Here is a 22,859-nt window from a genome sequence, read left to right on the forward strand (position 1 = left end):
AATATTACTTTTAAGTTGAAAATATTAAGGATTTAAAACCACTATTAATTCATTTTTTCAACATTTCACAAATTTTAACAAATAGCAAAACACAATTTAAAAATGGCGACATAAACAATGTTAACAATTTTCAAAACAAACTTTGACAACTAATTTTATTTTTCTATAGAAACTATAGTTAAAAAAATAGTCAGCTGTTCAAGTGATGCTACTTTATTAATTTACTTTGGTAGAAGCCATAAACATTCTTAAAAATGAACTCACAAAACCAATAATTATGTCATACAGTTGCATAATGACAGATAAAAATCCAGACTATATAAGTAGACAGAAACACGAAGCTATTAATCATCTGTTAAACATATCCAAAATTGCGACCTGTAGTTTGATTACAAGGTTTACAAGCTCTATTCGGTGGTTCTCTTGTTTGGGGGCTAGGTGAAATAATGGACCGATGTTAATCATAGAAGATCATGTGCCAAATTTCATTGGATTATCTCCAAAATTTCGGCCTGTAGTTTGAGTACAATGTTTACAAGCCCTATTCGCCGATCTAGATTTAAGGTCATTTTTTTTTCTACTTTTATGTTTTTATGCAACACTTCTTTAACACTTCATTAAATCGAGTACTACTAAGAAAATTCTTTAAAAAAGAACAACATTTTTGCAATTTTTAAATATGTGTATTTTGGAATCTGATTGCGCATACTATGTGCATATACTTGGATGTTCGTCTCATAAATCGTAAAAAGTTTAAAAATCTACTTTTTAAAAATATGTAGCAAAACATCGAAAAGTCGTCTTTTTGTTTCAACTACAAACCCTAATATGAATAATTTGTTTTATTCCACATTGTTTCATTTTTTTATTAACATATATTTTTTGCACGGTTATTTGATTTTGACGTTTCCACTAAAATTCGCTTCAGCGTTTGTAAACAATAATACCGATTTTTGCGAAAAAATATTATTAACATTACATTCAATGTAAAACAGATTAATAATGATAACATTAACGAAACTTAACGCAAAGGAAAGGTGTCGCACCTGTTTGTGTAAACTTCTAAAAGATGAAAGTAATTCAAGCGATTTTGACAATATAGTGACATCGTTCCCAAACAAGTTTGTCGACATCAATGTAAATAAGCATTTACAAGAGATGCTGGAAAAATATGTGTCCTTGGGGTGTGAAATGGATTTGTACAATGAACAATCGTACCCGCAATATGTATGCATAGAGTGCTTGAAGCACTTGGAAACGTTTGATACGTTTCGAAATAAGGCGTTGGATAGTGCTAAAAAACTATATAAAGTATTTAGTGACAATTTCAATGTTGCTAAAATAGAACTGAACGATGATGGACTCGAATTTAAAGACAATAAAACGGATCAATTAAATGTTTGCGTCAAAGATGACATTTTCAATTTATTTGTAAGTTGTAAAAATGTAAACATACAATAACATACACATATATAATTTGTTTTTTAATTATTAGCTGAAAGATTCTTTGATGGAGACCGAAGCAATTATTCTAGGTAGCACCGATAACAATAATGATTTTAATAGTATGGATCCTGATCCATTCCAAAACACACAAAAACAAGATCATTTGAGAAAACCCAGACCACGGAGGGCTAAAGGGAAAATCTATACCCTTTCCAATAGTAAATTAAGCCGTAAATGTAAAAAATCTAATGGCATAGAAGAAAGTGAATCGATAAATTTAAATTTGAAAGGAGTAACAACGAACTTAGAGCAAAAAAATAGGACGGAAATATGTCAGACGGAAAAGGAGGATATCGACTCGCAAGATTGTACGTTTCAAGATGCAGATGATAATTTGTCCGATAATGAAGTGTTAAGTAATAAAATTCAACATTCCGAAAGAGCAGCCAGGGAAAGGCAACCAAAACTAAGAAAATGTAATATTAAACCAAATGATGAGATTACATTTTCGAACAGTGAATTTCGATTTGAGTTAAAGGAGTGTGAAGAAAATACTAAAGAAAACTCAAAAGAAAGTAAACCCAAAAGTTCAACATATATAAAGAACGTCGAGTTGGAAAAGCAACATTCAGAAGCTATAAAAACTGAACTGAACTCTGGTTGTGAATCATCAAGCGACGGTGAATTCAATACAAATACACTGCCAAATATAACCGAGGCGAAAAAGAAAAAAAGACACTATATTTTAAATAGTGGTCGAAAGAAAGGACTGGCTAATAGATACAAGTGTGATCAATGTCAGCATAAGTTTGGTCATAAGCTTACCCTTGAGGCACACATCCGTAAAGTACATGAAGGACAAAAGAAGGCGTTTAAATGCCAACTTTGCGATAAGGCATATTCGTTTGTAGGAGGGTTGTCAACTCATATTAGAGACGTACACGAAAGGAAGCAGGATTCGTACGATTGCAGTATTCCGGGATGTGATAAAAAGTATAGCAACTTTATTACATTGCAACGTCATGTGCGTTTTAAGCATCTCAATATGGAAACAACTCATCAATACGTATGCGAACAATGTGGAGCCACATTTAAACAGAGTTCAAATTTACGCTACCATATGAAAACTCGACATCCGACTGAAGAGGATTTGAGGCGGAAAGAACTGTTGCCTAAAGATAGATTGGAATGCGAGGAATGTAAAAAGTCGTTCCATTCTCAATATACCCTTAAATACCACAAATTACGGGTACATGCAGACGAGAAAAAATTCGAATGCAAAATTTGCGGACGTCGGGTTGCAAAACAGTTTATGTTAGACTCACACATGTTGGTACACTCCGACCAGAAACTGGCTTGCAAGTTCTGCGGTCGAGAGTTCGTTCGCAAATATCAGGTGGAAGCTCACATTAGAGCAGTTCATCAAAAACTAAAACCTTTCCAGTGCCCCCATTGCAGTGAAAGCTTTGCTTCACGTAAAACTTTACGCCATCACATCTATATACACACTGGCGAAAAACCATACGTATGCGATATTTGCGGGCAGGCATATCGTCAACCAACTTGTTTAAAAAATCATCGTAAAATTCATAACAAACTTACTGCAAGTGATGCGGCCCCTGTTGTAGCCGCTAATCGCAGTTTCATAGATAACTTTGTTGAAAACAATGATGATGCGCTGGAGCAGAATTAACATCTAAATTAATTTATTTAATGTAAAATATAATAATTCTAAGTCAAACTTGTGTTTTGAGTGATAATTTGAATTAGAGGTGCAAGTAATCATATATTAATTTGTCCTAAAAATTGACCATCGAAGTAATGTATTGTTTTTCTTTTTTTAGTTTTTTATTACAATACATTAGTTCTTAGCAGGAATTTGCGGAGTAATTCAATATTGCTCTCAAATAATTTTTTTGATGTTGAGTTAGATATTACATGATATGGTGGTGAACATTCATACAAAAGATGTCTGTGTTAGATTGATATGCCCAATTCTCATCTAAAAAATTAGATTTGTAACGTTTCTTAAGCAGGACTTTGCTTGGACTCCCAAAGAATTAATGGTTTTGTACGGGTTTTGACGGAATCCATAAGAAATTGATTTTGTTGGAGTTTTTGATGCAGATATTTATTTTATATTGGTAATCAGTGGAGCGTGTGTTTTATGGCCATGAAAGAAGGAAGACAATCAGTACAAATAACAAAACATTTTTGGTATAACTGCATGTTTTTTTCATTCTTAGTCTATTTTATTACATCTAAAACTGAAAATTGTAATGCATTAGACCCACGAATGTGTTAATTGCCGTTACGTTTTTTTGGCCTGCTTCATTTCCTGTTCAATATATGAATCTAAGTCTTGAAGAGGTTTGTAGTACATATGGACTAATTGTGATCCGGCCATCATTGATAGTAAAGCACACGACATAAATTTAAGGTATTGACCCCACGACACACCGGCTGGCATCCTGATAAAAAGAGCGGTGTTAATTAGGAATTTTGAGTGGTGTCTGTTGTATTATGATGCAGTTTCTCTTCAACGTAGTTTTTTGCTTGACGTTTTTTAAAAGTCCGATCTGAAATAAATTCAATTTGTGCTAATTAATGTCCATGCATTATATTGCTCATATTCCTTACAAAAATTGGTTTCTCCGACAGTCCAATTTATCATCGAGTATTCCAAAGCAGCTCCCAAACAAAAAAACACTGGTAGAAATCGATACAGTCCAAAACGTTTTTTTCCCGGTACAAAATCCAAAATACGTTTAACGGTGGAGTTGTATACTCTCATATCTAAAAATATTGCAACGGTACAAATAAAAATAGCTGACTTTAAACTTTTTTACTAATTTAAATTTAAAACATGTGATGGTTATTTAATCTTCATAATATGTTGGTATTACTTTATTAATGAAATCTTTTAATAAACTATAAATTACTAATAAATAAATTTGATTTGTAAAAAACAAATTCGGAATTCCTTTAAATATGTGTTTAAATCTCAAAATATAATTGTTATGAGTTAATATATTTTTAACAAAAATAGAACGTTCCTTTCCTCCTCTTGTTTCAAGGCGAATTTAGATAAGGTGGTGGCAGTTTGGCAACAACAAAATTTTCCATGTAATTTGCAAGGCGAATTCAGATAAGGTGGTGGCAGTCATGGTATATTAATTATAAGGTAGTGTTAACAGAGCAGCTGATTGTTTTTTGCTAAAACACTTTTGATTTTTTACATGTATTTTGACAGTGTGTTGGCACTTTTAAGTGTAGGCATACTGTCAAACTCCATATATAAAAAATAAAATGAATTCGCTCTGTTTTTCTGAATTCGCCGACAACACTACCTTATAATTAATATATCTTGGTGGCAGTTCTGCAACAACATTTTACATGTATTTTGTTTTTGCATTTGCTTTACGTAGATGTCGAAAACCATAAGTACGGCGAATTCATTTGATGAAAAATTTTTGTAAAAAATTTATATTTTATTAAAAAAATAAAGATATTAAAATTTGTGAGGAAAATATATTCTGAATTGAATAATGTTTGTTTCAAACAAAAAATTCTATTCCGGCAGACTAATTGGCAAAATTTGAGTGCCTGAAGTTAAGTAAAACTTATTTTTTTGAGAAAATAAACGTAAAAAAGTACATGTTCATCAAAATATTATATTACGAATGAATGAATATTTGTTGCGAATGGATAATTCTACTCCGGCGGAGTAATTCTCAATATTTGGTCATAATGTAGTAGCCGCCGGACGGGTAAATACCTCATATGGGTTTTGTTATATAAATCGTTCCGGAACAGACTTTTTTTTAGTTAGGTGTTTACCCGTCCGACGGCTGCTACATTATGGCTAAATATTGAAAATTACTTCGCAGGAGTAGAATTATCCATTCGCAACAAATATTCATTCATTCGTAATATAATATTTTCATGAATATGTACTTTTTTATGTTTATTTTTCACAAAAAAGTAAGTTTTACTTAACTTTATGCACTCACTTAAATTTTGCTAGTTAAGCTAGCAAATATAATAGAATTTTTCGTTTGAAACAAACATTATTCAATTCAGAATATATTTTCCTCACAAATTTTAATATCTTTATCTTCATTTTTACTTTGTTTTTGACATCTACAGAACTGCCACCTTATCTGAAATCGCCTTGACATTGTGCCTGCACTTGAAGGCGAATTGGCTATTAGGAAGATATTTTTTTTTTAATTCGCCTGGTGTACGTAGCTGTCAAAGTTTGTTATTGTAAAACTATTATGTTTAAAATACACTATGGTGAAGAGTATATATGATTCGGCACAGCCGACACAGGGTATACAGAGAAGTCACGAGCAATGATTTTTTTTAGCTGTATTTTATATACCTCTTCTCACAAACAATTTTAAAATCAAACAAAAGCTGATTTTAGACTTTTTCAAATGTCAAAAGTGACATCTCTGTATACTTTGTGCAGCCGATATAGCACTCTAGGGTTCTATAAATCGACTTTCGAACAATCGACTTTTTGCCGAAAAAAGTCGTAAAGTCGAAGTCGACTATTTTGTTCCAAAAAAGTCGATAACTCGACTATCGTCTATGAAAAAAGTCGAAAAGTCGACTTTGTAAATAAAAGTCGAAATGTCGAAAAAAGTTGAAAAGTCGAAATGTCGGAAAAAGTAGAAAAAAGTCGAAAAAATCGGAAAAAGTCGAAAATAGTCGGAAAAAGTCGAAAATAGTCGAAAAAAGTAGGATAAAGTCGAAAAAAGTCGGAAAAATTCGAAAAAAGTGGGAAAAAGTCGAAAGAAGTCGAAAAAAATCGAAAAGCCGACTATTTATAAAATATTTAAAGTCGAAAAATCTACTTTTAATTAAATGAAAAAAGTCGAAAAATCGACTTTTAACTAAATGCAAAAAGTGGAAAGTCGAAAAGTCGACTTTTCATAAAATGCAAAAAGTCGAAGAATCGACTTTTCATAAAATGCAAAAAGTCGAAAAATCGACTTTTCGTTTCAACTATAGAACCCTATAGCACTCTTACTTGCTTTTTAAACAAAAAGTTACATGAAAAAATTATATTACGAATGAATGAAACTTTGTTGCGAATGAGTAATTCTACAGCGGAGTAATTATTAATATTTGGCCTAAGGTAGCAGCAGCCGACCGGGTAAATATCTCATACAGGATTTTTTATATAAAGAGTTGCTAAAGAGATTTTTAATCTCTTAATCTACATAGTAAATTTTATGTTATAAAACAATATTTTTTTAATTTGTTAACATTTAATAGATTTCTGAATTAAGCCATAACGTAAAAACAAGCTGCCGCTGTCTGGCTAAATTCTTTATATGTATGTGTTTCTTAATAAAAAGTGTCCCGAAAGATCGCAACCATATCTTTTTCGATTCGTTAGCTAATGTAATTAATACATATTTTTAAAAATAACTGAATTTTTAACGCGTTTTTGGGCAATTCAAAAAAAAAAAAACTACACATAGGACTTTTGGCAAAACAATTTTTATATTGAAATATTCTTCCCATTATATGTACAGATTTTAAGATATCGTTCGAAATTTGTGTTTAGAGACTTTAAGGGTTATATTTGACCAATTATAATACCATGCAGCGGATGTTATCATTACATCCATAACATTGGCGACATTTATATTGCAATTGTATTATATCAAAATTAGCGGACAAATTGACAAATTGGCGTTTTTGGGCAATTCAAAAAAAAAAAAAAACTACACATAGGACTTTTTGCAAAACAATTTTTATATTGAAATATTCTTCCCATTATATGTACAGATTTTAAGATATCGTTCGAAATTTGTGTTTAGAGACTTAAAGGGGTATATAATACCATGCAGCGGATGTTATTATTACATCCATAACATTGGCGACATTTATATTGCAATCGTATTATATCAAAATTAGCGGACAAATTGACCAACATGAAGAATTTAAGACGGTTATACAAAAACAGGTATACAGCATTATATAAACAACCTAAATAAAGATCTAAAAGTAACGGTCCTAATGATACAGTGGAAGTCAAAGGTCATCAGTATCAAATCTTTGCATATATCTCTATGATTGTTCGTCGTACAACTTTAGATGTTATTAAACTTTTATAAAGAATACAATTTCCGATTTTATGCTAAAGATTTTCGCGGACCATTAGTTGTTTTCGAATTATTTTCCTTTCATTATACCCTACACCACTTTAGTGGGGAGGGTATATTGGGTTTGTGCTGATGTTTGTAACATACAAAAATATTCGTCCTGTACCCACCTTAAAGTATACCAATCGGCTTAGAATCATTTTCTGTGTCGATTAAGCTATGTCCGCCCGTCTGGCTGGCTGTCCATGTAAACCTTGTGCGCAAGGTACAGGTCGCAATTTTCAAGATAATTGGATGAAATTTGGCCTATTGAAAATGGTTAAAATTAGTCCATATTTCGACTAGCCCCATACAACCGTACCCCCCAAATAGGGCCTTTTGGCTTATAATTAATCTAAATGATCTATTATGTTAACAAAAGTCGACAAAACTTAGTTTTATAGAACTTTAAATGACACTTGACCCTATACAAACTCTCTTCAGAAAATGACTTAAAGGTCAAAATTCACTTACATACACTAATAACACTTTTAAATTCTACATAAATAATATTGAAGAAGACTTAACTCTCCCTACCAACATTTTTAAGGTTAGGGCCATATTTTGCCCTACTTCCCTTTGAGGCCTCTTAAAAATATTCCGAAATAAAGCTAAAAAAACAAACCAAATGCTTTATTTTTTAAATAAACCCCATTTTTAACATATATACATACATACTGACTAGTGTAGGGTATCATATGGTCGGCTACGCCCGACTATACATTCATACTTGTTTTCTTTAGCTTTGCTACTTGATATCAATTAGATTAACCCCAATAATGATATTGTAATTGCTATTCTTGCATAAATGATCAGAAAATACTTATTTAATTCTTATTTAATAATTTATCTTAGAATTTCAACTTATTTTCCCAGCATCTGTCTATGCAAAATTTCCAATATGTTAAGAAGTTGCAAATAAACTTTCAATTTGAAATTTTATTTAGTGAAGTACTTTAAATAAAAATTTTCAAAAAATATTAACAAAAGGACGGACGATATTGACTCGTCCATAAAGTGATTTTAAGTTGCTGAGTGTACCAAAAGACATGATGATTCATTAATTACGGTGTTATATTAACTAGTTTAAATAAAATATTATTTTGGGGATTTATGATTTGGATCATTGAATATATGGAAAACGCATAGGTACTTTTGCTAAATCTTAAAGCTAATTGGTTTATAAATGTATACATAAGTATAACCAGTAGAGCTACAAATGGCAACAATAAAAAATTTTCAAAAAATCCACATAATAATAATAATATTCAAAACAGGGACGATATTTAATAAAAATTTTGAAGTAAATGCCGTAAAAATTGGCTTTGGAGATTAAATAGATCCAAATAATTAAAACCGAATCAAAATAGATAAATAGATTTATACAAGAAATTAAAATAATGATATATAATATTTACACTTTAATTTGTCAACAAAAAACAAATGAATTTACTTAAATTTTAAATGTTTTGTTTTATTTTTGTAGCATTGAAGATGAACTGAAAGAATTTAAAAATTTCATATTCATTAATAATTTAGCTGATTTTTCGCTCAAAGAATATAGCATGAGTACAATTGCACTTTACTTTGCCCAATAGTGTATGTCTGCGTTGATGATGTACATAAGTTAATCAGAGACTAGAACATTTTTAAATATTTATTATTCTTACTTGAAACTAAAATTCATTTTAATTGTTATTACATTTAGTAGGTATACATATAATAAAGAGTTACTAAAGTGTAAATATATGCTGTTGTTACGTCTAAACAACTGCAAAACAAAAATGTTATGCTCTTTCGACCTTAATAATGCACTGTTCAGTTAAATGGCGACGCTTTTATCTTTATAGAATTTTGTTTGCATTAAAATGTATAGAATTCATCAGAAAATTTTCATTCGATAAAATTTATGAGATTTTTGGAGAAATGGTCCTTACAAATTCTGCACAGTACGTCAATATGCTTACTTTATATTTATGTACATTAGGCCGACTCTGTATGGAAAGTAAAAACGAGTTTTTTAACCCTCTCAACATTTCTTGCTTTGTTTTATAATGATTTCCAAAAAAATTGAAGTCTAGCGATGACCGTTCGTGAGCTGGACCCAATTAAAAAAAGGTATTTTGAAATTATTTTATTTAATTGTTTTGTTTTAAAACAAAATATCCAATATGGGGTATCGTCGAAAAGGGGACACTAAAAATATTTTGGGAATCATCTTAAAAGATAACAAAGATTATTTGAAGCTGGGTAAAATAAGATATTTTTTTTAAAAACTATTCAGCTCACGAATGGACAATACTTAACCCAAAATATTTTGTGTAACATCATATTACATAACAGCCAATATTTTGAGGAGGGTAACTAAAGCACCATTTTTTTGTGAGTAGGTCTATTGTACATGTGTATGTAGGTAAATATGCAATGTTAAATGCTTTTAAATTTTAAAATTTAAAATAACCGAGGAAGGAATATCAGCATGTTAAAATGCTCATATAAGAACTGTTGTGAAAAAGGGGTAATGATGTATGTCTGTTCCAGTAATTGTCTGGGTTGTATTTCTGATTAATGCTGACTAAAGACTGACGAGTAGGGGATAGAAATAATATAAAGTTGAATGAACATTTCACTAGTCTAACAATACGATCCAATAAGACTTATTGATATTGAGTCCGATACAGGATCTGGGGCCGAAATTGGCTTCCAATACCATGAATTGTAACTTACTGTAATTCGTACATTTGATAAAGAAATCCATTAATTATTAAATCTTCATAATCAACTTCAAAAAAACTTACAGATAAATGACTGTGGTAAGCGGATGGATAATGTGCGACAACGATGTCGACACTCACTAGTCGGTCTTAAAATAATAAATCGAGTACCAAGGGCTTGCTGAATATAGACATGTGAACATTCCGTGTCTGGTAGAGTATAAGATTGTGCTTGTGGTGTATCTATAGCCATATATCGTTCCAAAGCTAAACTACTTGGCAAAGTTGATGGACGAGCAATAAGTTTTCGAAGAAGACGTGCTGGTAGCATTCGATTGCATCTCCACAAATTATGTGTTTCTACCAAGATAGTTTGATTAAATTGATTGAAAAGTTCTTCAAGATTCGTCACATCTCTATTGGTCGAATGTACCCGAAATGCATCACGTTCAAAAATATCTTGATGACTTAAATACATATTGTAAACATCCTGAAGTTCTATTGGACCATGGCTTATCTGGAAGTAAAAATTTTATTCATCTTACATTTCTCTTCCACATCGTTACCTTACCTTGAATACAAAAGGCACATACTCTGAAGGTATTATTTTATGAATGAAATTTGTTACCCTATCGTGTTCTTCAACGTTTTTATTTGCAACATCCTCATTTTCAAACGCTAATGTCAAATCAATCACGGACTTTACATGTGAACAAGGCGAACAACTCATGTCATCGACTTGAAAGAACGGATTTCCCATTAGGCAGGATTCATCGTAAAGTTCTGTAAGGCGTGGAAATCGTTCAATTAATGGTAAAGTCATTCGTCGCCATATACGCATACTAGGATAAACCATGGATCTTACGCTTCTCTCTGCTACAGACGATGAAGTTTCATGACGGTACACAAATATGCAGAGTACAGCCAGAAGCAGGTAAAAAAGCCAATACAAAATCTGCCGCCTCCGATCCAATATATGATTGAGTAGTTCAATTTTCAAGAACGTCATTGGAGATATATTCAAGTAACTCGAAGTATCGGCAGATCCTGCTAGCGACGCATCAGTGCGACGATGGAAGTACTGAAAGAGCACATAGTTGTCAAAAGCAAATGGGCGTATTTCGTATGATCTCTCTGCAAATGAACGGAGCTGTTTGAGAGCAGTGCTATACTTGGCCAATACCTGATGCCTCGTATTAATATGAACCCCATAATTCACATCAACATTTTCCATTTTTACTATACTTACATACAACCTGTATGTGTATGTAGGAATATGTGCACGTTCAATCGACGAATAATATATGCCTTTGAATTAAATTGCAAGTTATTTGTTTTGAAGTACTTTTAATTATTTTTTCACTACAGATTTGCATTACTCTGTTTTGATAATAAATGGAAAATTGTTAAAATGTGTCTTAGATTTCCTTTATATTAATCTTAAAATATAATCAGAATCTTATTGCTGGTTTTGGCACATAACTTTTTCTATTTTATTACTTTTTTATTTAAAATCTCCCAAACGTATTAATTTGCGGAATGTAATACAAAAACGTATAGAAAAAAAATTCATTAAAATATTGCGACAATTTTTATCCGTTTTTTGTTTTGATAATTCAATTCAATGTACTATCAAAGGGTTGCCAAGCGATTTTTCTACGAAATACTTTAGCTATACTTACAAATGATAGCACTGACTACAAAACTATATGTTACTAGTCTTTCAAGCAATCGAATATTTCTTAACAAGAACTACGAGGCGTACAAAACGTTCAAGATTATCATTAACAAATTTAATATACATTATTATTTGCAAGAATATCAAAAGCAATATCCTCCAATTGTATAGTTGGTAGAAACGTGTGTGTCAGAAAAACAGACGGTTGAATTTTTTTCACACGCAAATATCGAAAGTTTCCCTGTGTGAACCGGAACTATGTATGCCTTGCATCAAAACAAATCTTCATCACAAAATATCAAAGAGTTGGCAGTAATGATATAAATATTTTTTATTTTTGTAAAAGAATGATTTGAAAAAGTCAAATGTCTATACATATTAAAAATAAAACATCAAAGAGAAATTATTGACATTTTTTGTGAAAAAGATTGCAAAGCCAAAAAATTTTATATTTCAGTTCAGTTCTTACGTGTTTGACTTTATAAGACAGAAAATTGACAACACTACTACTGATTCTACCTGGTAATAGTTTTATCACGCCATAGTCCAATCATAATTTGTTTTCAAAAAGCTATCTTGAAAATATTTTCATAATAATTTTTAAATACAAAAATAGTTTTTTTGAAAAGGAAGTTGAGTGAGAGAAGGAATTTATAAAATAACGCTCATTATGTGTTAACAAATTGTAAAATTAACAAACATACTTATGTAAAACGCTAAAATGATGCCAAAATGCAACTATGTGAGTGAAAAAAACATGATAAATGTCAGTGTAAAGAAGAATGGAAAGTCTACACGCGCAAAATGTTACTGAAGTCGTCAAAAAATTCTTGGAAAAAATACTGAAGAAATAAAATGAAAGTGCAGACATTAAATATCATAAAATAATAAGAATTAAATAATTCTTATATTTTTTCAAAGATTCAATCAATTAAAAAAGGTTAACATACGGCTTACTTTTAATATTAAAAAACATCAATCGGAGTTCATTAAACATTTGTCTGGTTTATTAACTGCGTTCTGTGAAGTTGAAAAATAGTGTTTATTTAATTACAAAGAAAATCAACAATTATTGAAAATATAATGCTTAAGGATATAGCTTTTACAAAATAAATGTATGGTATTTAATTTTATTTAATGCAAATATATAATAAATAGCATATTTATGTTCATACATACATATGTATGTACATATATATGTACGTACATATGTATGTAGTCATATTTTATTGGTTCTTTTGAACCGCATTTGAACTAATAAAGAATGTTTGTAAGAGTAAAAGAATTAAACAATTAGAACCGAAATATTACTGAATGTTAAAAAGTGTAAAAATATAAAAAAGTGCAAAAGCAATAATAAAAACATGGTAATGATGATTATAATGACAACCATAAAAACACATTTTTAAGAGAGGGGGTAGGAAATTCTTACTAAAAAAGAAACGAAAAAATACTACGAACAATGAAAAATGGAATGAAACAGCTACCAAAAGCGCCAAAAATGTGCTGCCAGATTGTGCAAATGGAAAAAATAAACAAAAATCTCTACAAAAAATATAGTAAAAATAAATGTGAATCAATAAGTAAAACCTAATAACAAAAATAGAGCAAAAAGTTGTTAAAAAATAAAGAAAATATAAAAATAAAATTATAAGTGTTATGTATATCAATGAAATGTAAAAATAGAAACACAAATCTATAATATATTAAAGCACGGAACTACAAAATGAAAATGTAACTATATCAAATGAAAACTAAAAAATACTACGACTTTATCTACTACCACTTTAAAAAACAACTTTCCGGTTGTCTGGCTGTCCTCGGCAGAACTTTGCTTTGCGACGTCGATGTTTACGTTTGGATTATATACATATATAAATATTATTTGGTTTTTATCTACTATAATTGGCATTGCATGTGAAATCAATGAATGCTACTATTTAAAATTAGCCCTGCTTAAATTAAAAAAAAAAAAAAAAAAAATTAAATGTACAATTCCTTTAATATCCTTTTAATTAGCTACTTTATGTATAATAATTAACAAGTTAATCCATTTTCCTATATGTATGTAGAAGGACCCGTTATGGACTGGTATTATTGAGTTTCAAGATCTTTACGTGTAAAAAGTTACGCAAATTTGTAGTTTAAAAGGTTATATAGATGCAAATATTTTTGGATTAGGATTGCGCAGTTTGTATGGATAAATAAAAGTTCCCCCTTAAAATTAAAGATTAGCTCATTTTAAGATCCAGTCTTGGAGGTCAATATATGGAATAACCAAAGCTCTGAAAGAATTCATTCCCTAGTTCTTTATTTGAAATTGAGATATATTTTCAAGAATTAATAATTCTTCAAACTAATTCCTTTTGATTTAATTCCTAGAATTAATTCTTAAAGCTTTCGATGTAGTTGAATTAATTATCTAATGAATTAATTCCTATAGAATGTTAAATTCCTTCTGAATGAATTAATTTTGTTTGCATTCAAACTGTTACAAATTAAATTAAAATTAATTTCAACAATTCCTATTGATTTTTAAATTCTCTCTGAATGATATAAATTTTGTTTGAAATCAATCTATTACAAAATGACAGGGGTAGTGCACTAATTTTTAACTATCACTAATTATTAGTGGGGTTCAAAATTATTCACTACTTTTATTTATTTTTAGTGATGAATTGAAAAATATAAGCCTCATTCAATAATATTGATAGTGATATTTAAAATTTTTAACTAAAAATATTTTAAAAATAGTTAAAATATTTGTTTTTACAGCCTAGTGAAATAATTTTTTCTACACTAAATTATTAGTTCAAAAAATATTCCTGCACTATTTTTTTTTAACAGAGAAATGTTTCACTCATTTGAATGTTTAAGTTAATAGGACAGTCTAGAAATTGTTTAAGTCAACCAAAAACTCATTGGACGAATATTATTAATAAGTAAACCGTTCATTATTTACAAAGGTTCTAAGCTGTTGCCTAAAAAAACATCCAGTAACCACATCATTTTGGCAACTGGCAACGCAGATGAAGTGGCAATCGAGGTCCAAAATTAACCAATTAATTTAATTTTCCGAGGAGAGTTCACCATTCCGCTAAAGAAAACATCGTTATACTTAAGCAGAAGGCAAAATTTTGGAATTTATGTGTTTCAACCATTTCTTTTTAAAGCATGAGATGTTGTTGGGGTAACTGCATATGTAGGGCCTATCATAGTGCCATCGCTAACAAAATCTGTAATTTCCATTTTAATAGATGTATCTTTTAAAAAATTGAATAATTTATTGTCTTACAAATGTTTTCATTTTTATAAAAAAATAGTGCAAAGAAAATTATTAAAGCCTTTTGTTAGTGACTGTTCAAATTTTTAACTATTTGAGTGTAGTGCATTTTTCTACACTATCACTCAATTGAGTTATAGTTAAAAAAAATAAAATTATCACTAACAAATATTAGTGCTAAAAATATAAGCTTCACTACCACTATGCTCCATAAAATTAATAAAAAATATATTTTTTGAAATAATATTTAGTGTAAGTTAAATATTGATTTAACTAATAATTTAAAAATTGAATTTAAAAATTTTTTAACCATTCAATTTGAAATAGATTGAATGAAAGTTTTATTTTATCCCAATAAGCAAAAACCTTTGAAATGATGTAAATATGTATTTGAAAACCTATTCAAATTTCATACATAGCCTTTGAGAACAAATTTGAAAAATTTTGTTTTCAAATGGAAAATTATGGCCTTCTCAAACAAAAAGGCAGTTAGAAACCAAACGTATTTTTCAAATGTATTTCAAATTTAAAAAAAGGCTAGAGGTAAGCGTGAAACTAAAAAAATTTTCAAACGTATTTCAAGTATTCTTTATTATTATTTTCATACATATTTCAAACCCTAATTATAATGCTAACTATTGCAAAATTCATATATTTTTTACATCACCTGAAAATAAAACATTCATACATTTATTTTAGCACATTTTACTTTTATATCTTCTATTATTTCTCCTATATTTAACGTTTTTTTGCTCCCTTGCTGTAGAAAAAATGTTCTGTTTTTATATTTCTAAAATAATTTATTTTTTGAAAGAAACTTTTCTAAGTTCAATTCAAACAAAACTTTGAAAATTTTATAAATATCACACATTATGGTTGTTGGTTGTTTACGTGGTAGTTCACTACACGCGAACTGTCAAGTAGAATCAAAGAGACCCCGTTTTGACCGGACCACTCCACTCGTCAGATGTTGAATTTGTAGTATTAGATCCAGCCCGTAGCTGTGAGAAATCTGAGGATATCATTAAGCCTAAAGACAGATATCTCGCCAAGGTTAGATATGAAGTAATTGCCAAGGAAGCGGTTTCTCTTTACGGCCAGAGCAGGGCATTCACAGAGGAGATGGAAGACCGTTTCTTCCTTTTCCCTGTCTTTGCAACTGCGACAGTGATCATTGAAAGGGAGCCCAAGCCGACTTGCGTGTCTGCCTATTACCCAGTGTCCTGTTATTACTGCTATCAGCCTCGATATGTCCCGCCTACTTCGGTTTATAAGGTGTCTTGTGCGTTTCTCATTGAAGGAGGGCCACAATAACTTGGCCCCTTTACATGTGTCTAGGTTATTCCACCTATTTTCAGCTTTTTGAAGAAAGAATCTGAGGATATTGCTCTTGATATAACTTAACGGAGTTGCTACTGGAACGGCGTCGGAGATATCAAGAGCAGATCCCGTTCTTGCAAGCTCATCTGCCTGTTCATTACCGTAGTAGTCCCTATGCGCAGGGACCCAAACAAGGGTAATGTCAGACAGCCGACCCAGCATTGACAGATCCTTCTTGCATTGTCTGACTAATAAGGAAGTAGTAGTATAAGAGTTTAGTGAGAGAAGTGCCGCTTGACTATCGACAAAGATTCCTATGTTGCCGCGAATATTGAGGTCATGTAACACCCTACAGGCTGACATTATCGCAAAAATTTCAGCCTGAAAGACACTACAGTTGTTGGGAAGACGATGGGATATACTTACCCCAGCTTCTTCACAAAAGACACCAGAACCAACGCCGCAGTTCATTTTAGAACCATCTGTAAAGATTCTGGTGGTATATTCGCTCGGTAGATTACCTCTACACCACTCGCTCCTGGAAGGAACTCTGACTTTGAAGACTCTATCAAAGTCCGTGTGTGGGGTAATATAGTCGGATGGTTGGTTCAAGATTGGAGGTAGCAAGCTTAAAATCTTAGCGTGTCCATATGTTCTTGATATCCAACTTCCGGATGAGTTAAGTCTTACTGCGCTACAAGCAGATATGGTCATTATGTGCAGATCTATGGGTAGGATATGCAATATAGTGTTCAGAGCTTCTGAAGGACTAGTTCTTATGGCACCTGTTATCCCAATGCATGCTGATCTCTGAACTTTGTATAGTTGATCCACAACAAACTTCTTTTTAGTTGAAGTCCACCATACAAGAGATCCGTATGTAAGAATAGGACGTACTATGGCTGTGTACATCCATTTAACTATGTTGGGACTAAGTCCCCATTTCATTCCAAACATCTTACGGCAGGTATAGTAGGCGACCGTTGCCTTCTTGACTCTGTGCTGGATGTTGAGTTTCCATGATAATTTGGAGTCTAGAATAGTTCCTAAATATTTGGCATTGTTTGATAAGGGGATTTCGCGGTTTTTTAACCGTGGCAGGTTGAAGCTTGGAATCTTGGTCTTTGTTGTGAATAGTACCAGTTCTGTCTTACTTGGATTTACTCCTAGACCACTGTCTGTGGCCCAATTACTGAGTAGCACCAGAGCACCAGACATAATATCGCTAATCACGTCTGGGAACATTCCTGATACCAGTATCACAACGTCGTCCGCATAGGCAACGACCTTTATCCCTCTGTTGTTCAGTTCCTTAAGAATCGTATTAACAACGATAAGCCAAAGTAGTGGAGAGATTACACCGCCCTGAGGTGTGCCTCGTTCAACTCGTTTGGACTTAACGCTGTTACCAAGACTTGCAGTAATTATTCTAGATTTCAACATAGTTACCAACCAGTTGCTGATATATTCTTCAACATCCAGATTAGCGAGAGCTTGTTGAATTGCAGAAGTATTTACGTTATTGAAGGCACCTTCTATGTCTAAGAAGGCTCCCATAGTGTATTGTTTGAATTCGAGGGATCTTTCTATAACTCTTACAACCTCATGTAGAGCTGTCTCAGTAGATCGTCCTTTAAGGTAGGCATGTTGACTGGTTGAAAGCCGTGATGAGCTCTCTAGCCGTTGCCTAATATGTGAGTCGATGAGTCTTTCCAGCGTTTTGAGTTGAAAAGATGAAAGACTAATTGGACGAAAGTCCTTCGCATTTTCATGACTCCTTTTGCCAGCTTTGGGAATAAAAACGACCTTAACCTTTCTCCAGTTTACCGGAACATGGTTGAGAGAGAGGCTGAGCGTGTATATTCTATGAAGCCAGGGGATGATATATTCTTTTGCACTTTGTAACATCTTTGGCAAAATGCCATCAGGCCCTGGTGATTTGAAAGGGGAAAAACTATCAATCGCCCATGAGATTCTATCATAAGAGATGATATTTTCATTGATTCCCGTTAGAGTCCTACTGTCAGTGAAGATTTCCTTGACAGCATCTTTGCAGCCAGGGAAGTGAGTATTCAGTAGGATGTCAAGAGATTCTGCCGAGGATTCTGACCAAGTGTCGTCCTTCCTCTTAGTATAGGTTGGATTAGATTGGCCTTTAGCAAGAATTTTGCTAAGTCTAGCAGAATCCTTTGTGTTATCTATAGATTCGCAGAAACTTCTCCATGAGGTTCTTTTTGCGAGTGCTATAGCTTTCTTATAAACTTTTAGTTTGTCGCGGTATGGCTGCCACGATTTATTGTTGTAGCATGTGTTAAAGGCCCTACGTGTTTCCTTACGTAGCTTAGATAGTTCCGAATTCCACCATGGAGGGAAGCTTTTCTTTGCCTTTGTGATTGGACAGGAGACTTCGAAAGCCTTACCTAAGACTTTGCTAAAGTGTTCTTCTATCTTTTCAAGCCCAGTGATTGAATCATCAACCACTGGAGTTTTCTTGAGCTTATGTCTAAGGATCCCTTTATACTTGAACCAATCGGTTCTTCTTGGGTTCCTATAGACCATTTTTTCCGTCGAGTTTTGTAATATAATATCGAAGAGGATCCAATTGTGATCTGAAAAAGATTTTTCATTGGATACCCTCCACCTATCAACTGATATTTTAGATCTGTCGCTAATGAGTGTAATGTCCAGTACTTCCTCCCACCCATTATAATTATCCGTACTTGGAAAAATGAAAGTAGGTTTGTTGCCAGAGTTACATATGTTTAGGTTGTTAGTATTAATGAAATTAAAGATTGACTCACCCCTTTCATTAGTTTCGCTGCTACCCCAGATTGTATGCCTTGCATTGGCATCACAGCCTAGGATTATGTCGTCAGATGTCTCAATTACGGCCAGGAGATCGCTCACTTCGTCTGGTGGTGCTGTCTTCTCGTGTGCCATATAGCTTGAGGCAATCATGAAGCTTCTGTTGTGCGGTAGCTCGACCTTTGCGACTGTTAGGTCTTCTGAGCTAAGCTGTGTACAAAGAAAAATGTTAATCGATTTTTTAGCAATTAGACATGATCGTGGCCTACCATTACTTCTTGCATATAGTATGTTGTATGTAGATGCTGGGAACCCTTTAACTTCTGAGTCCGTGACCCAGGGTTCTTGAACCAGGCAAATGTCCAGGTTTTCCTCGGCTAGGAGAACCCGTAGATTGTCTGAAGCACACTTTGAGTGCTTCAGATTAATTTGCACTATCTTTAGTGCCATTGTCAGGTTTAATAGGTGGCTCGGAGAGTTTCATGCCAGTGAGCAGAGAGTTGGCAGCTTCCATCTCATCCGTCTCTTCACTCCCCGATTTTGTCGGCCGGAACACCTTTACTTTGGCGCCCCTCACCCCAAAGAACAGCCTAAAGCCCACCTTCTCCAGCTCAACGGAGCCAGCTTCTGTGATGGCGAGAATTAGACATGTGTGCCCTTCGCCTTGTTCTGTGCGGATGATAGCCCAGTCATTCATGTGTATGTTGGGATTCTGCCGTTTGAGGCATTCCAACATCTTGGGTGCTTCGGCGCTCATCTTTGGTAACCAAACTCTTGCACGAGGTCTCATTGGAATTTCCTCAGCAGGGATTAGTTTAAGGCTTAAACCTACCCATGCATCTCTAATCTTAGTGATGCATTTGTTGAGGAACCCCTTTGAGAATTCGTCCAGGCATTTGATCACCCTGTATCCCCGGTGAATCTCACTGGAGTCAAAACGGGGTACCTTGTCGTCTTTGTTAGTGAGCAAGTGTTCCATAACGAGCTCAGTTAATTTAGACTCAATGGCACCCCATTCTGTTACTACAGGGTTGATGGCCCCATCTTTTTCAGTAACCAGAGCCATTAGGAGGTGGTCCTTCACCACTTCGTTAAATGGTCTTCTGGCAGTTGTCGTGATGGCTACAGGTCCCGGAGTGGTTTTGCCTTCTATTACCTTCCTCCTTTTTGGCGATTTACCATCCTCAACCTGTGAGCGGTTTCGCTTGGACCTTTCGGTTTCAGCAGCCATTTTGGATGTGCTGGGTGCGGTCTCCAAAAACTTTTGGTACTCATCCACCACAGCTTGATATTTGACGCGATCATCTTCATCGCGTTCATGAGGTGTACCATTAGCAGCATTCTTGGCAATCTTGTCGAGAATGAAAACAGCCTTGGTATATCTAGCTTTGAGGATGTCTTTCTGACTTTTCCTTTTTGGCCTTTTTTTCCTCGAATTGTCGCCAGCCTTGGCGTCGGATTGAGGAGTATTTGTCGGGCTTTTTGAGGGTAGGAGAGTGCTATGTCTTTCATTCCCACTACCTGAAGGACTCACTACCGTCTCTTGACTAGAGGCGAGAAGTTCGTCCTCGGATGAGGATCCAATCTCATCCTTTCTTCGTTGTTTTTGTTTTTGTTTTTTTTTCTGTGTTAGTTTCCATATGTTGGTCCCACGAGTAGGCACGTAAGGGAAGAGACGATCCATGCAGTGACGGCGTACATGGACTAGACTAGGATTTACAACCGGCCCGTGTCGTGGCACCGGAGGGGAGCCACGCATTATATTTTTTTAAACGTTTTTGGAAATTATCATGTTTATTTCAAAGGCTAAACTTTAAAATTTGAAAACAATTTGGAAAATACATTATTTAGTTAAGAAAATTTTCAACAATATTCACAGGTTTGAATCGATGTTTATTGGGATAATTCAAAAGCATTCTGTATATTAAACATTGAATTAAATTATTTTTATTTCATTCAATTTGTAATAGAAGGAATTAAACAAATATGAATGATCATTCCATTGAATTCATTCTTTATAGGAATTTAGAAATTAATTCAATAGAATGTAAAGCCTAGAAATTTAGCTTTTTTAAATTCAAAGAATGATTTTAAAGAATGATACAATCAAAAATTTAAAGTCGAATTAAAAATATAAAGGAATTAATTCCAAATAGAATTCATTCTTTCCAAGGTATTTTGTTTTAATTATTTTATAATTAACACAATTGAAACATCTTTAAAAGGTTTAGGTAAAACCACAAAGATCCTATTGGCTGACCTTGATAAGAGCAAGATAAAAAATCTCCTCAAAATGAACGTGTCCGAGATTAGTATTATTATTGAAATAAATATATTTTTTATAGAAACTTTTGTTTTATAATTTTGTGAAAATTATTGAAACAATTTTCATTTATTTGAAAAGTTGTCTGATTTTATGAAAAAATAAGTTCCAATTACAATAGGATATGGACGACAATGAAGTACGCGGTATTTTAATATTTAACGGATTATGATGATTGGCAATTCTGAGTACAAGTTCACCTAGAAGGTAGAACTTAGACGTTTTAACTGGCAGAAAAAAGGAATGCAGAAAAAAGGAAATTGTTTATGTCACTTCCTGAAAAATTTGATTCTCTTCTGACAGCTCTACAAAACCTAGAAGGTCAGTTAAATTTTGGTGTGGTAAAACAGCGCTTACAGTTGGAAGAAACCTAAATTTCAAGTCGCTAAGAAAGTGGTCCTACAAAATGTGCCTTTGTTGGAAAGAAACACAACAAAAAGAAAAATTATATTTATGTTAGGTTTGCGCAAAAGGGAAAATTTTACGAGATCCATTTAGGGAAGAAGATAAAAGGAACTATTGCTTTTTTCACAGAGTTCTTAAATTGTAATTAGAATCCCATTTGCCGATAAATATGCTGCTCTTGCTGGTGTTTTTATAAATTACAGAAGTTCCACAAAAGTCATAGACAACAATGTGACTCCTGCTGAAATGTGGTTCGGCTTTAAGCCAAATGTAAAGATGTTACGAGTAGTTGGGTGCAAAGCCTTTACAACATAAAATCATGATAGATGATAAAAGTATGCAACTTAGGATCGGCACCTTTATCAATTAGACATAAAAACTGCCTTCTTAAATGGAGATTTGTGTGAAGAAATCTATATTACTGTGTCGGAAAGGGTGAAAGCAAAAAAAATAATAATAATTAAACAGGTTCCAAAGTGTCATTCCAACACTAAGATAAATGAATTTCTAATAAAAATTGGTTTTGTGCGTTTAAGCGGTATTAGTGTTCCCAAATTTAAAACGAAGACTTACTAGTTGCTGGTTCAAAATTTACAAAACTCATGTTTTTTAAATTAGATGAATGTGATGTGTATAATGCACTAGTTTGTTGGAAATTAACTTCAGAAGACATTCAAATGTTATTATCCACTGAAAGATATTTGATTGATGTTTTGGAAGC

At 32.7% G+C, this 22,859-nt stretch overlaps 6 protein-coding genes across 8 annotated transcripts in view; 2 read left to right on the forward strand and 4 right to left on the reverse strand.

Moving 5' to 3' along the window:
* Positions 1–625: 625 nt before the first annotated feature.
* Positions 626–3,264, forward strand: LOC111678930 (zinc finger protein 260). Its single transcript, XM_046945751.1, has 2 exons — positions 626–1,431; positions 1,496–3,264. Exons 1-2 carry the CDS (start codon positions 1,003–1,005, stop codon positions 3,137–3,139), a joined length of 2,073 nt encoding a protein of 690 aa, XP_046801707.1. The 5' UTR covers positions 626–1,002; the 3' UTR covers positions 3,140–3,264.
* Positions 3,265–3,657: 393 nt separating this feature from the next.
* Positions 3,658–3,916, reverse strand: LOC111678945 (protein brawnin). The gene has a single exon (XM_023440404.2). It carries the CDS (start codon positions 3,914–3,916, stop codon positions 3,758–3,760), a length of 159 nt encoding a protein of 52 aa, XP_023296172.1. The 3' UTR covers positions 3,658–3,757.
* On the reverse strand, positions 3,883–4,496 carry LOC111678944 (small integral membrane protein 4). 2 transcript variants are annotated; one of them, XM_023440403.2, is made up of 3 exons: positions 4,353–4,496; positions 4,087–4,242; positions 3,883–4,025 (listed from the first exon to the last, which is right to left on the reverse strand). In XM_023440403.2, exons 2-3 carry the CDS (start codon positions 4,238–4,240, stop codon positions 3,940–3,942), a joined length of 240 nt encoding a protein of 79 aa, XP_023296171.1. In that variant the 5' UTR covers positions 4,241–4,242; positions 4,353–4,496; the 3' UTR covers positions 3,883–3,939. The 2 variants fall into 2 exon arrangements, with proteins under 2 accessions (XP_023296171.1, XP_046801713.1); XM_046945757.1 differs by having other exon boundaries at positions 4,389–4,406.
* A 4,756-nt stretch (positions 4,497–9,252) lies between these two features.
* Positions 9,253–11,940, reverse strand: LOC111678919. Its single transcript, XM_023440371.2, has 3 exons — positions 10,896–11,940; positions 10,409–10,841; positions 9,253–10,336 (listed from the first exon to the last, which is right to left on the reverse strand). Exons 1-3 carry the CDS (start codon positions 11,556–11,558, stop codon positions 10,245–10,247), a joined length of 1,188 nt encoding a protein of 395 aa, XP_023296139.2. The 5' UTR covers positions 11,559–11,940; the 3' UTR covers positions 9,253–10,244.
* An 835-nt stretch (positions 11,941–12,775) lies between these two features.
* The window catches only part of LOC111678952 (rapamycin-insensitive companion of mTOR), a 34,619-nt gene continuing 24,535 nt past the window's right edge, over positions 12,776–22,859 (forward strand). Inside the window, 1 exon segment of the mRNA XM_023440411.2 lies at positions 12,776–13,117. The gene's annotated coding sequence lies outside the window, so the exon portion shown is untranslated.
* Positions 18,748–21,132, reverse strand: LOC111679386. Of its 2 annotated transcripts, none has more exons than XM_046945754.1 (2): positions 19,686–21,132; positions 18,748–19,620 (listed from the first exon to the last, which is right to left on the reverse strand). In XM_046945754.1, exon 1 carries the CDS (start codon positions 21,092–21,094, stop codon positions 19,835–19,837), a length of 1,260 nt encoding a protein of 419 aa, XP_046801710.1. In that variant the 5' UTR covers positions 21,095–21,132; the 3' UTR covers positions 18,748–19,620; positions 19,686–19,834. The 2 variants fall into 2 exon arrangements, with proteins under 2 accessions (XP_046801710.1, XP_046801709.1); XM_046945753.1 differs by having other exon boundaries at positions 19,680–21,132.

Source organism: Lucilia cuprina, chromosome 3 (genome assembly GCF_022045245.1).
Source record: "Lucilia cuprina isolate Lc7/37 chromosome 3, ASM2204524v1, whole genome shotgun sequence".
Classification (NCBI taxonomy): domain Eukaryota; kingdom Metazoa; phylum Arthropoda; class Insecta; order Diptera; family Calliphoridae; genus Lucilia; species Lucilia cuprina.